The sequence below is a fragment of the Tachypleus tridentatus genome, chromosome 2, assembly GCF_004210375.1.
Source record: "Tachypleus tridentatus isolate NWPU-2018 chromosome 2, ASM421037v1, whole genome shotgun sequence".
NCBI lineage: Eukaryota > Metazoa > Arthropoda > Merostomata > Xiphosura > Limulidae > Tachypleus > Tachypleus tridentatus.
Window position 1 is genome coordinate 97,670,393 of NC_134826.1, and position 12,963 is coordinate 97,683,355.

A 12,963-nucleotide genomic window follows, 5' to 3' on the forward strand; every position below is an offset into this window, starting at 1 on the left:
TATACTGATGCACTAGCCTCATCTGGTGATTTCAATCATTAATTGCCTCAAATCCTTACCTACTACAAAACTTATGTTGGAGTTCCACCTAACAGACTTTAGAACTACTTCTCTAGCACTCAGTACAATTCCTCTTTTTCAATTTTATTTGCTTTTGTAAAAATACATGTGAAGAAAATCTACAAACACAGATCTACACAGAAATTTTTCCAGGGAAAGGCCAAAGTCAAATTCAAGAAACGATGAACCCACCTTCAACTCTGCCATTACAATCAAGAGAACAGGCAGGCTCCTACAGTTAGAGATGATGGGTTCAATACTTTTAAGGTTAGTTTAAGCACATACTCCATAATAGTAAATTATGTTTGAATCTGACCATGTTCTCTAATGGGAAGTATGCAAGACTGCATCAGTCTTTTTTATACACTGCTGCCAATATTACTGACAAGTGATAATTTGTTGACCCTGATCACATTATGTTAAGGCCAGGGAATGTCAGCAGGATATCACTAGCCTCTTTGATGACATGAGTTGGAGGCCACTGTAATAGCGATGTTTCTCAATATTTAGCTATAGGGTAGGTATCTAGAGATTTTAAGTAAAGCTGCTGAAACAAAAACTGGTGAATTTTATTAAAATTAAAATTTAAGTTCAATAAGTAGTGTGAAATTGTGAAACGAGTTAATAGCTTGTAAATTCATATACATATGCTGAATGAATAAAGAAAGAATGTTTCTAGTTTTCTATGGGATTCAGTGCTCTCTTGCTTTCCCAGTGGATGCCATGTCTATGATGGCATTCTATACAAGTCACAATAAAATATAGTCAAAAACAATAAAAAAATATTAAACTACAACAAGTAGTGATTATTAGTAGTAAAACATTATAAAATCGATAATAAAAACATACTGACTAACATAATCAAATCAGAATTATCATGAAGATGGTGAATCTAACTAGAATTTGAAAAATTATGCCAAGCTAAATGTATTTTTTGGTTTCAATTTAACTATTAAATATTAAGTTACTTCCCTTAAAACTAGTTTTCTAAGTGCTTACTCACCAATTCAACTGCAGCTAATAAAAATGAAATTAGGGAAAGTTAAATGCCAATAAACTGCTTACTATTTGTCTAATATTTTTTCATAGGTGCCACAAACTAATTTCTATGTATCCTACATTTATCTGAGTTTTACAGCACTAAATTGAAGGTTAATAGTCTTCACATGTGTCAGGTGTCAATTTAAGTTTGATGCAAATATTAAATTTAGTTATGTTTAAAAGCAATAGTTTACTGCAGGCTTGTTTCTGTAACTGTGTAGTTCCACTGTTGGGAATTGGTGCTTGTTGTATTACTGCATCATGTTACTAAAACCTTTTAAGTATTTTTCTTGTTTTGACTGAGTATTGTTGTATCATAAGATCCCATACTACATAGCTTCAGTCAGGCTATAACTACATGTGTACATGTATTTATAACCTGACTGAAGCCTAAATGTGATAATAAACAGTGAGAAAAAACATTTGTGTATATGTCTTCTTTTAGCATATATCATTTTAAAACAAGTGGACTATCTTGTTGTTTTTTAATTGTTGAAATTTATCACCAATAAGTCACAGGCATCTACTGTAAATCATCCAACCCACACATACATAAACACCTGACATTGACAAGCTAGCAAGGATGATATAGTGGTAACAGGTGACAGAAGATGTGAACAACAGTAGAAATAGACCTATATACACACAGCTGTAGCAGTGATGAAAACATTGTAGAGGTCACAACACACTATATAATCATGTTGACTGACACTGAGAGAGAGAGAGAGAGAGAGAGAGAGAGAGAGAGAGGTGACTGCTTGAATAAGCAATTTCACTGTGGTTTTACTGTGGTGAAATTGAGATATGGAATTACAAATACAAATGTTTGCAGCTGCTTACTTAGAAAATCTCAGCTTTCTTGAATGTACTGTGCATGAATTCTGTTTAGAGAAACAACCAAAGAAAAGACTGAGTTACTGGTGATGTATGTGTAAAGACTTTTTACCCTGTTTCAGTAAGAACTTGATGCATTAAAGATAAATGTCACTTGTAGTTGTGACTTTATAACTATATGACATAGTTTACTCGTATTAACATGCTCATTTATTCATATCCTACATTCCTTTCTGAACATCTGAACAAAGAATGAATTAAACCACAGTTTAATACCAAGTATCAGTAAGTCATTCAAACAATTTAAATAAAGCAACTAACCTTATTATAGAAATATCAAGAAAGCGATTTAGTGCGGAATAATATTCCTGACGAACTAACTTTACAGCTGCCATTCTGGTTTTGTGATAAAAACTAGTGTAAAATTTACGGGCAAAGAAAGCCCTATGTGCTGCAATGTGTAACTCTTCAATATCCTGATCTTCAAACACAGCTGGACCCTACAAGACAAATAAAACATATTTTCAAAGCACTATACACATTTTATACACATTTATTTTCTGCACTGACAACAATGTCAGTTTACACAGAAATGTTAAATTATCCACTCATGTAGCCCTCTGTAGAGATATTACGTTATTATAGAAATAATATAGTTTTTATTTGCATAAAACATCTCTTTCATTTATGATTAATGTCATTTTGAAATTTGACTGCACCAGGAGAGTTCAAGAGAAGACAAGGTTGGGCAGTTAAAAGATTACATGTAGTTTCAAGTCACTGTTAATGAAACCCTTGTCCAGAAAAATGGAAACAGGGATGAAATGGTTTTTAATGATCATCATGGAAGATAGCTTCATTTTCAATTCATAAACAAAGACCCTGAATAATAACTAAGGAGAAAAGAAGTTCCTTTATTAGTAAACAAAGATACACATAAGTTAAAACATGGAATGCTATATATTTCAAATGTTACTGAGATTTGGAAACTAAATAAAACTTTGTGGAACACCAAAGAAAGTTTTTTACCAAAGTTCATTATATGTGACAACTTTTCAATACAATGATGCAAACTTTGTTAAAATATGAACCTGCTTTAGGTGATACATTCCAAACTGGGTTAGGAGATTCATTGATTAGTACAGAAATAACATCCAATTACTTAAGACAACATTCTTATTAAAGCAAAAAATGATATTTAGATAAATAGTGGTAGTGAAAATGGAATGATATTAATGAGGGAACTCTATGCCAGTGCAGAAGCCAAGTAGCACTGTCATATGTTGAAAATATTTTTTACAAACTACATCTTAAATTAATTAATATGCTTTTGGGCCTAGTAGAAATGCTAGCTTGCATGGATGATTTAAATGAATATTTTTGTAAGATCCTACAGATGCTGAAATGCATGGATGACTGGCTGACATCATGAGAAATTACATATATGGGCTGAATCAAATTGGATATCTGCAACATTAACCTCCAGGACTCATTGCACATAGAATGCATGAAACAAAAACCCATGACTGAGGTAGGATTATGAGTCATGTGCAACACATGTAAAGATTTATGTCAACTGGTCCTACTCAAATCCAAAGTCACTCACTATTCCATACAACCCTAGCCATACTACTCTGCACAAAATCAACCTCTTAGGCCCAAAACTATTGATGTGTAGTAGCAGTGTATAACCAAAGCAACATCATCCTTTAGATAGGAATGGACAAAGGCTGGAGTGAATGTATCACTTAGTGATATCCTAAGCAACCATAGTTCACAGAACAAGCAGAACTAGGACTAAACGATATCAATCTCCAAGACCCACCTCATGAAGGTGGAATGACTGAGTCACTAAGTAGAAGAGAATATATCCCTGTATGACTTATGGTCAGCTGTGTAGTGAGAAAAAAATTTTTTTTTGTTGATGTACCAATAAGTAGCATGTTTGGACAGGCAATACACAGTATTGAGCAGGATCCTAGACCTAAAAGAAACATGTATCTGTAAACAAAAGTAACACAGAGGGAAAAGGAAACTTACTTAGTCACAGATAAACTGATGATTGGAGGATGGTGACAGGTGGAAGGCAGTGCCTCAACAAGGAAGAAACAGCCATCTGATGATGGTAGTGAGAGATGAATGTATGAGTTGTTGTCCACATGCCTGACTGGGCTGGAAGCCACTGGATAGTCACTAGCACTGTTGGCATTGATGAATACAATGGTGAGCCAAGTGATAAACCAACAGCCCCTGGAGAAAGGAACAAGCAAAGGATGTGAAGCAGGTAGAGAAGATGGGACACGAGAAGGCTGAAACAAATGACCAACCAAAAGAAGAAAGAGTTGAGTGTTGCTTCACGGATTCAATATGCCACTCCAATGATTCAGGAATAGTTACAAAACCAGAATTACAGAGAAAGGAAGCCAGCCTCAGGTCATAAAGATATGTATAAAGTAGACAAATTTGAGACATGACAGCATCACTACCAATAACAAAGAAAACAAGTGTAAAGGGATAGGGCTGAGGAGGATAATTATGCTAATGTGGAGGTACCTATTCATTCGTTATCATCCAAAAATCCCTCACGAAACCAGCGAAGAGCTTTAGAAAGTAGGTGTATGGAGGAAAGGTACTATAGGAGTGGAATACATGTATAGAATCATCAAGATCTGCCCCACACAAGTAAAAGTAACTAAAGCTGCTTGGAGTAGAAAAAAGGGATGGCCAGCTTGATTGTAGGCCAATGAGATTATGATCAGGGACTTGTTGTAGATGAAATTCAATTGAGAAATGAAATGTTCAGCATGTACCCTGATAATAGGAAAAGGAAGAAAAACAAGGTAATTGGACAATGGGATAGTCATAACAAGAAGTGGACAAGGTCGTACAATACTGGGGAAACAATAAAACATAAACGTGAGAAATAATTTCCAAAAAGAATGAGGGAGGCCTAGCTGATTCTTCAAGAAAGACACCGACATACATAACATAGGTAGGAAAAAGGCTGCCAAAATTATCCTCATCACAAACGGGTTCTACAGAGACATGCAAGGATAAATCTTTTGATGAACGATGGGTTAAAAATCCTCAGCTGAAACCATCACTCTTATCTGAAGTTGTAGCATAATATTCCAAGTACACAATTGATTGTGAACAAGTCATAAACACAAAAAAGTAAAAATAAAATGACAAAAAATTGTAAGTTAACTTTGAAAATAAGCTACAATCATTAAATTGCTGAAAAAAAAAGACTAGAAATGTGAAAGCACTATTTTGTAAGGAAAAAGAAACTGTGTGAAATCAACACAAATTCAAAATATTCACACTAGACAAGTGTTCAATGAGAAGTTATGATTATGTGAAACTAAATAGGAGTATTCTACATCAGGGGTGTGTGTTGCACTATTATTATTTGAGAGTTGTCATATGATCATGTACATGTGAATATGCAAGGAATCATGTTGATCATGGTGTAGATGGGAGTTTCTAGACAAGTGACAAAAAATACACATGTAGAACAGCACTAATGGAGGTTTGGTTTTTGAAATTTATGCAAAGTTACATGAGGGCTATCTGTGTTTAACAGTAAATACTAGAGAGAAGGAAGCTAGTCATCACCACCAACTGCCAACTCTTGGACTACTCTTTTACAAATGAATAGTGAGATTAGCTGTAATATTATAACACCACTATAGCTGAAAGGGCTAGCACATTTGGTAGTATGGGTATTTGAACATGAAACCATCAGACTATGTGTCAAGTGCTCTAACCACATAGTCATATCAGGCCTCATTGAGTGAGAAAATCTATTACGCATGTAGAGGCAAGATACTGCATCTGAAGTCACAATTTCGTCTTTTACCTGTTATTGCTGCACATAATGCAATTGTTTTCAATTGGATACTATTTAATTATTTTCACTTACATACATCTTAATCTGCAAGAGTTTTGCTACATGAAAATCAACTTGTCACTTTCAGTCCATCTTCAATAAGTATTTTATTTTTAATATGGCTTCAAACCCATATCTTGACTCTTTCAATCCATCTCTAATTAATAATTACACCTGTCTTTCCAAACAGTAAATCCTTAAACCTTTTGTTTTTGCAAAAATTGAGTGCCCACATACTAGATTTAACCTAGGAACACTATATACCTTCCCTAAAAAAACTGACAACCTATATCTGATGTTAAGTTTATAAAAGCAAAGTAATAAACAAAAGCTGTTATTCCAAGATATTTAATTAGTTTCTACCATTACTTATACTGACTAATAAAAACATAATTCTCTTCTATAAATGTAGAATTTATAATTACACATGTTAATAGCTATGTCTTTAAATTCTAGGTAATTCATCAATTAATCCTTCCTTCCAAAATAAACTAATTTTCTACACACAGTTACAAGACATGATAGTGTTCTTCAAAAATGATAAAAAACAACAACTTTAAAAAGGTCAAAACTCACCTGGCCACAAAAATCAGCATCATTTCTATGTCGACACAAGTTGTCAATATCAGTATTGGAAAATCTTTTAAAATGACGAATTCCTCCCATTCTAAGTGTCTTACTTAAGAAAAACAAAAAATCTTGTTAAAGATTTTGAACAAGTAATGTATTAAAGGAACAATGGCATGACTTAGAAGTATTAAGGTATGCCTTAAGGACTGTCAATTAGAAATTAGCCATAAAAAGAGAATTAGTTCTAATACTATTCAAACTATTATAAAGATTGTGTGATTTACATCTGAATTTACAAGTTTCTATAAAGTAGTGTTGATCTGTTTTTATGTAGTCTCAAATTCATCAGGATTAAGTTTCAAAATGGAAAAGATTGCAAACAACTTCAGGAAAACACATCAACACAACAATAAGTAAGTTTTAAAGGATAATAACAATCCAAAGCCACACATTACACACACACACACACACACACATATATATATTTAATATGCAAGAAAAATAAAAGTCTCTACATGAAGTATCAATGGAACAAATGCTGTTCTTATTGGCTTGTTAATTATAGTATTCTAAACTGTTTACGTACGAAAATGTTTGTGTTTCCATAAGTTTCTGGCTAAATGATTTATAATGATCTACAAGTCAAATAAATACAGTAAAAAAGAACACATTTAAATAATATAATTAATCAAACTAATTACTGTTGGGATTCTATATGAATTTTACTTACAAAATGAGTTATTTCACCAAATTTGTCTAGACAATTCTTCACATTGCACGTTGATGAAAGCATAAACTAATTACTCAATATGATGAAATATGTCTCTAATGGTAGAGTGAACTGTGTAATAACAAATCAACAATCTGAAGGTCATTATCATAGTTTGAACAAAATGTGTACATTTAAAGTTCTAGACTTTGACAGCTCTACATGTTCTTTTTAAAGTACACAAAATGACTTCTTACATAGCAAAGAAAGCTATAACTTGAACATACAGTTAGTTAACTGAAGCTTACTTAAATGGTGAGTTTACTATAGCTGTCACTAAGTATGATTCATCTGGAACAGGACTGGTCTGAAGGTAGAATTGATGTTTATTGAGTTGTTCTGATCTCTCTTCTTCTTGCAGTAGATACTCCACAAAATTCCTAAAGCAGTTTGTGTGAAAAACAACAGCAATGTCATACATATAACACAGAAAGAATTTTATTCAAGTTTTTAAATATACACGTTTGGTCTCACATTATAACGTGCAAGTAAACAAACTCTTTGTACCTATTCTTAACCACTTTGGTATAATTACAACATCTGCAGCACTGAATGAGTAAATGAGGTACAACTGTTTTACTAGTCATTAAACGTTGACATGAAAAATATTGTTTGTTTCATTTGCAATAATAGTTTCAAATCACCTTGTTGTAGATCTAGTTCTCCCATTCACAGAGAAGATCTAGTTAGGATTAAGGAAAAGTTTATTTTCAGCACAAAATCTCGTGGAGATTTGAGCTTGCTTCTTTTACGACCATTTCTTTGTTATCTGTTATGTGAGATTACTAGGTACACGGTGAATTCTTTCAAATAACTTTTTAGTAACTAATATACATACAGTATTTACTCCTAACCTAACTAAGTTGCATATTTAACAAGATTTTTCCATATATGTAGCTTTAATATTTCTAATGAAATAATTCTTCCATAAACATACTGGTTTAATCAGTAATGAAAAATTCTGTTAATATAAGTTTGTTAAAGAAATTCAAGAAGGTTGTACACTGAAAATTAACCAAGAGTTTACTGGTTCTACACAATGACTAAAATTTCTGCATCAGTTTTTGCTTTTGCAACAAAGATACACAGGATTTTCAGCAACACAACACATTGTAAGAAAGCATACATGTACACATATATTTGAATTCAACTTTCAAAGAAGTCAAATGACAACTCAATTAAATCTTTCATTTTGATGCATTATAAGACTAGTGTGAAGCAAACTGTAATTCAGAACAATTTCAATCAGGCTAACACAGAATATAAAACCTTAACTAGAAGTCAATTTATTTTTAGAAATTAATTTTTTATAAAATAAAACAATATTTGTCTGGTAAGAATACCTGCTAAATACACCCCATTGGGAAGATGAAAAAACCAGCAGATTCTCACTTAGTGGTTCTCCAGCCATAGAAGAAACATTGTAAACATATCCCCCACATGCATATCTGAATGAAACAAGAAAGAGAATTAACAACAAATAACACCACAAAGTCTAATGCAATGTACTTTTCAAAAACAAAATAACAAAAATGTACAAAGATGTTTCTACCAGGAACAATGCAAAAGATAGCTGAAATACTTACTAGAAAAAATATATTAAGAAATTAAGTGCTACCAGAAACAAAACTTTCCCAATACCACAGTTTAGGCAAGCTAATTAGTTTTAAGAAACAAAGCACAAAGACTTATCTTTCAGAAACACATCAACAAAAATTAAATGAACTTAAATTTTCTGAAGAAAAAAAATATTACCAAAAACTTGAAGTGTGTTATTTCCTACCTAAGAAACTATAAAAATAAAAGTGTTTTGTTAGACTTGAAATTAAAATGACAATGCATTGAAAACCATTAAAATACATGCATGATTCCAAAACTGAACTCAATCAATAAACAGAGCATTAACATAATAAGCAACAATATATTAACTGAAAAACTTGAGATACAAAATCTCATCAGTTTTTGATATATGCATAGAGATAAGACAAAAACTACACCATGTTACACAAGTCATTTTTCATTTACCTATTAAAACACTAAATGTTAACCAAAATATTTCCTCAAAAGACACTTATACATTACTTATTCTGTAGTCACAAACAAAGAAAGCTACATATTATATACACGTACATACATACAAATTACGTATAACAAGAGACTTAATGGTTTATCTCAATCATACTATACATTAAAATATAATAATGAAAACTAGCCCTTATGATTCAAACATATTTAAAGTCTTTTGTTAAAACACTCTAAAATTAAATACATTCATTTCATCTGAAAGCTAACTGTTCCATAAACTAACCACCCATTTATAAAAAAACATAGCTGTTTTCAATGAAGATAATGCCTACCTAACAAAAATCTGCATCTGTATCTCCTAGTCAAACCATTCTCAACATTAAGAACGAAACAAAACAAATGTGTTAATGCTAGCAATTGCTTTAAGAATCTTAAACAACTCAATCAAATCAAACTATTTTTCAAGACAAAACAATTTCAGATATCTGAATCTGTCTTTACATGATAACTTTCCATCCTAAATATTACCTTGATAGCTCTCCTCCTTACCCTTTCCAACAATCCAATGTTCCTCTTACGGTAAGGAACCCAAGTTTGAAAATAATACTCCAAACATGGAATAAACAATGACCTATACAATGAAATCTTAACCTCTTTATAATTGTATTCAATATCTGCTTGCATTACTTACAAGATTGATCAACTATAACAAAAGATACTTTTCTTGCATAACACTTTTATGGCTATTTTCCATCAAACTGGTAGTCATAATTCAATTAATCAATTAAGCCATAAGCTCCTCTGATGGTACTTTTCAATCAATTTCTGTAAATTTTATGTTTACATTCATTTTACCAGAAACCCAAATACGTTGGAATCAAAATGTTTACCAATCAAAAATAGTGTTATAAAAGTTATATTTTAATGTTGTGACTAAAATATTAACTAGAGGGAGCTGTAGGTATTAAGGTAGCATATACCCTTTAAATGTGAAAAAAACATCACAATTTATTTTGTTGCATATTTTAAATCCTTAGACCTTTAGTTTCAACATCCAGTTTTAGCAGAAATAAAAACTTTAAGAAAGTATGAAAAATATTTTAAATTTAATTGCCTTTATAAACATGTCATTCCTGTAGCAACCTATCCAAATCTGTGTTTATCATTGTTTTGAAACACTTTTAGCTAATTTGACTGTAATTCCCCCTGTTTATGAAAATGCTACATTCTTGTTATTCCCCTTTAAAAGTAATGGACTGTGCCAATAACTTTCCATTGATGAGTCAGTCACAAAGGTCAAACTTTGTGTTCAACAAAGAAATAACTTTTACTAATTCCTGTGGTTCAACTTGCCATTAAATATGATTATTCCTATGGTAGATTGAGAATATTTGAGGATAAAACAAAAGCATGGTCCTCAGAAATCAAAGAACTGGAAGATTCATGATAACAGGTCGGCTAGAAACAAATAACTGAAAGAAGAGAAGATTGGTAGGTTTAGTAATTATACAGTTGAACCATACATTTGTAATTGTATATCACAAAAATGAAGCCACATCTCATCTACATCAGACAACACTACTACCTTATACTCAACTGAATGATTATAGCCATCTTTGTGTGGAACTCCTCCAGGCAAGTGTCTTTAAGGTGGACGACCCAAATGGCTTGAAACTGGAAAGCGGTAAGGACTCCCATACTCCATTAGAACAGAGGAGGATGAAAAAGCTGTCGACAGTTTGAAGAAATGTAATTATCTGAGACAGTGTAATAGCTGACCATGAAACCATATTTTGAAAATCAGACTACCAAGTTATTCACTATGTGCATAGCAGGGATGGGCAACTATCTTCTTCTGTTTTAGCCATACAGTCTATGGTTGATATGGTCTAAGACAAATATGTTTATGAAGCAAAACATCACGAGGTTATTCACCTACAAGCAGTAATGTGGAACACCCCATCCTCAAAATATATAAAGCTTATATCCACCCCCTGACAGAATACTATTGTCTGGTTACATACAACATGTCCAATAAGACATTACACAAGATTCAAATACAACAGAACAAAGTAATAAGAGCAGCAAATTGACTGCCAATATACACACCTGTCAACTATTTACACAAAAATCAGTAATCTACCCACCGTTAGAAATAGGCTTACCAAATTAGCACACAAATACTACAAGAAAGCAGAATGCAAAAATAAATTAACTACATAATTATACATAATGCTTCCATAAAATACACTTCCCCATATAACTTATTTCAACAAGCACAAATCACTTAATACACACAATACGCTTTCCCCCCATACAACACAAACATGGCTTCCAAAACCTCTCAGCATAACAATAAACAACACACAATAAACAAATTATTATGTATTAATCTTTAATCATGTCTTTATTCGATTTCAACTTTGGGCACAGGACAGGTAGATAATTTGGTGCCTGTCCTGTGAAAGTGGGTTTTCTCAGAGTACTCTCATTTTCCCCAACAGCAAATTCTTAGGCACTTGGACTTATTAATCCCAGTCACACCATGACCCTGATCTTGGACCATTTGAGAAATGTTTCATCTACCACCTGCTGTCTTGCTTTTTCTTGGTCTTCCTTCTTCAGTCAAATCATTGACCATCACATTAATGTCATGCCACCAGCCCTGCTAGTCTTCACTCTGCCACCTTGATCTGACCACACAGCTCCAATATTGTCAAAATCAATCAAATATATATTTCATGTTGAGAACCATAACTAGCAAAAAACGTCCAGAACAACCAAACAAAAATCAACACAAAGCATACAAACAATAACTCTAGCTTAAATCAAATCACGAGCAGGGAGAAAGAAGATACTGGTATCCCCAACCCCAGTTGAGAAAGTCAATTTTCCTTTAAAACTAAATACCTGTCATGATTTAGTCATGTACTGGTCAACTTAAAATTCTGTGGGTGGGATTGAAGAGGAACAAGAATGTTCTGAACACCGCAGTTGGGGAGAGAAGTCTCCTAGCTTGTCTCTCTTCAAACTAAATACCTGCCACAGAAAGAATGAACAAAAAGGCAATCACAATTTTGATAAAACCTGAAGAACCTTTTGATACTTGATGAAGGAATATCAGAGTTCAAAAAATTGGCAAGCACAGCTTCCACTGGACCACCAATACTGTTGGTGACAAGATGTACATCATTGAAAAAAAAAAAAAAAGAGGCACCTGTGAAAAGAAGGGACAGGTAAAAATCAGGAAGGGGAAGGATGGAAAATGTTGTCATATAGCCTCCAACTGAGACAAATGTGCAACAATATTGGTAACATAGCACACATTCTGCTTAAGGTGCACTTGTAAGTGTTGTGGATTGAGCATGAATTAATTTTCAGTTTTCCTTAGTTCAGACTAATTGTTCACATCCCAAAGTCTGTACCAATTTTCAGGAGTTTTCAGCCCTATTTACAGAAGTGATCCAGAATAAGACACTTCTTTTGTATTTCTTTATTTTTACAATATGCCAAATAGCCATAGTGGCAATGTTACACAACATGTGTAAATATATGTCTTTGTACCTATTTCAATATATTTTCACACAAAAAACCAGTATGGAGGAGTTTTTCTTGTAATAAAAAGCCCAAAATGTAGTAAACACAATGTTAAGGGAATATGCTACTTTAATGGTGACATTTAATAACATTGATCTATACCACAGTTATTTTTAAGTGTGACAAAATTTTCTTTCCAATATATTTAAGACAGTTGTGAAGTATATCAATTTCT

General features: G+C 32.6%; 1 protein-coding gene across 4 annotated transcripts in view; it reads right to left on the minus strand.

Moving 5' to 3' along the window:
• LOC143244653 (uncharacterized) overlaps positions 1 to 12,963 on the minus strand; it is a 116,235-nt gene that overhangs the window by 39,714 nt on the left and 63,558 nt on the right. For all 4 annotated transcript variants that reach the window (XM_076489731.1, XM_076489730.1, XM_076489732.1 and 1 more), the window contains exons 13-16: positions 8,510 to 8,614; positions 7,415 to 7,546; positions 6,404 to 6,506; positions 2,257 to 2,435 (exon numbers count right to left, since the gene is read on the minus strand). In XM_076489731.1, the coding sequence (XP_076345846.1) occupies positions 2,257 to 2,435; positions 6,404 to 6,506; positions 7,415 to 7,546; positions 8,510 to 8,614 (519 nt within the window). The remainder of the gene's footprint in view (positions 1 to 2,256; positions 2,436 to 6,403; positions 6,507 to 7,414; positions 7,547 to 8,509; positions 8,615 to 12,963) is intronic.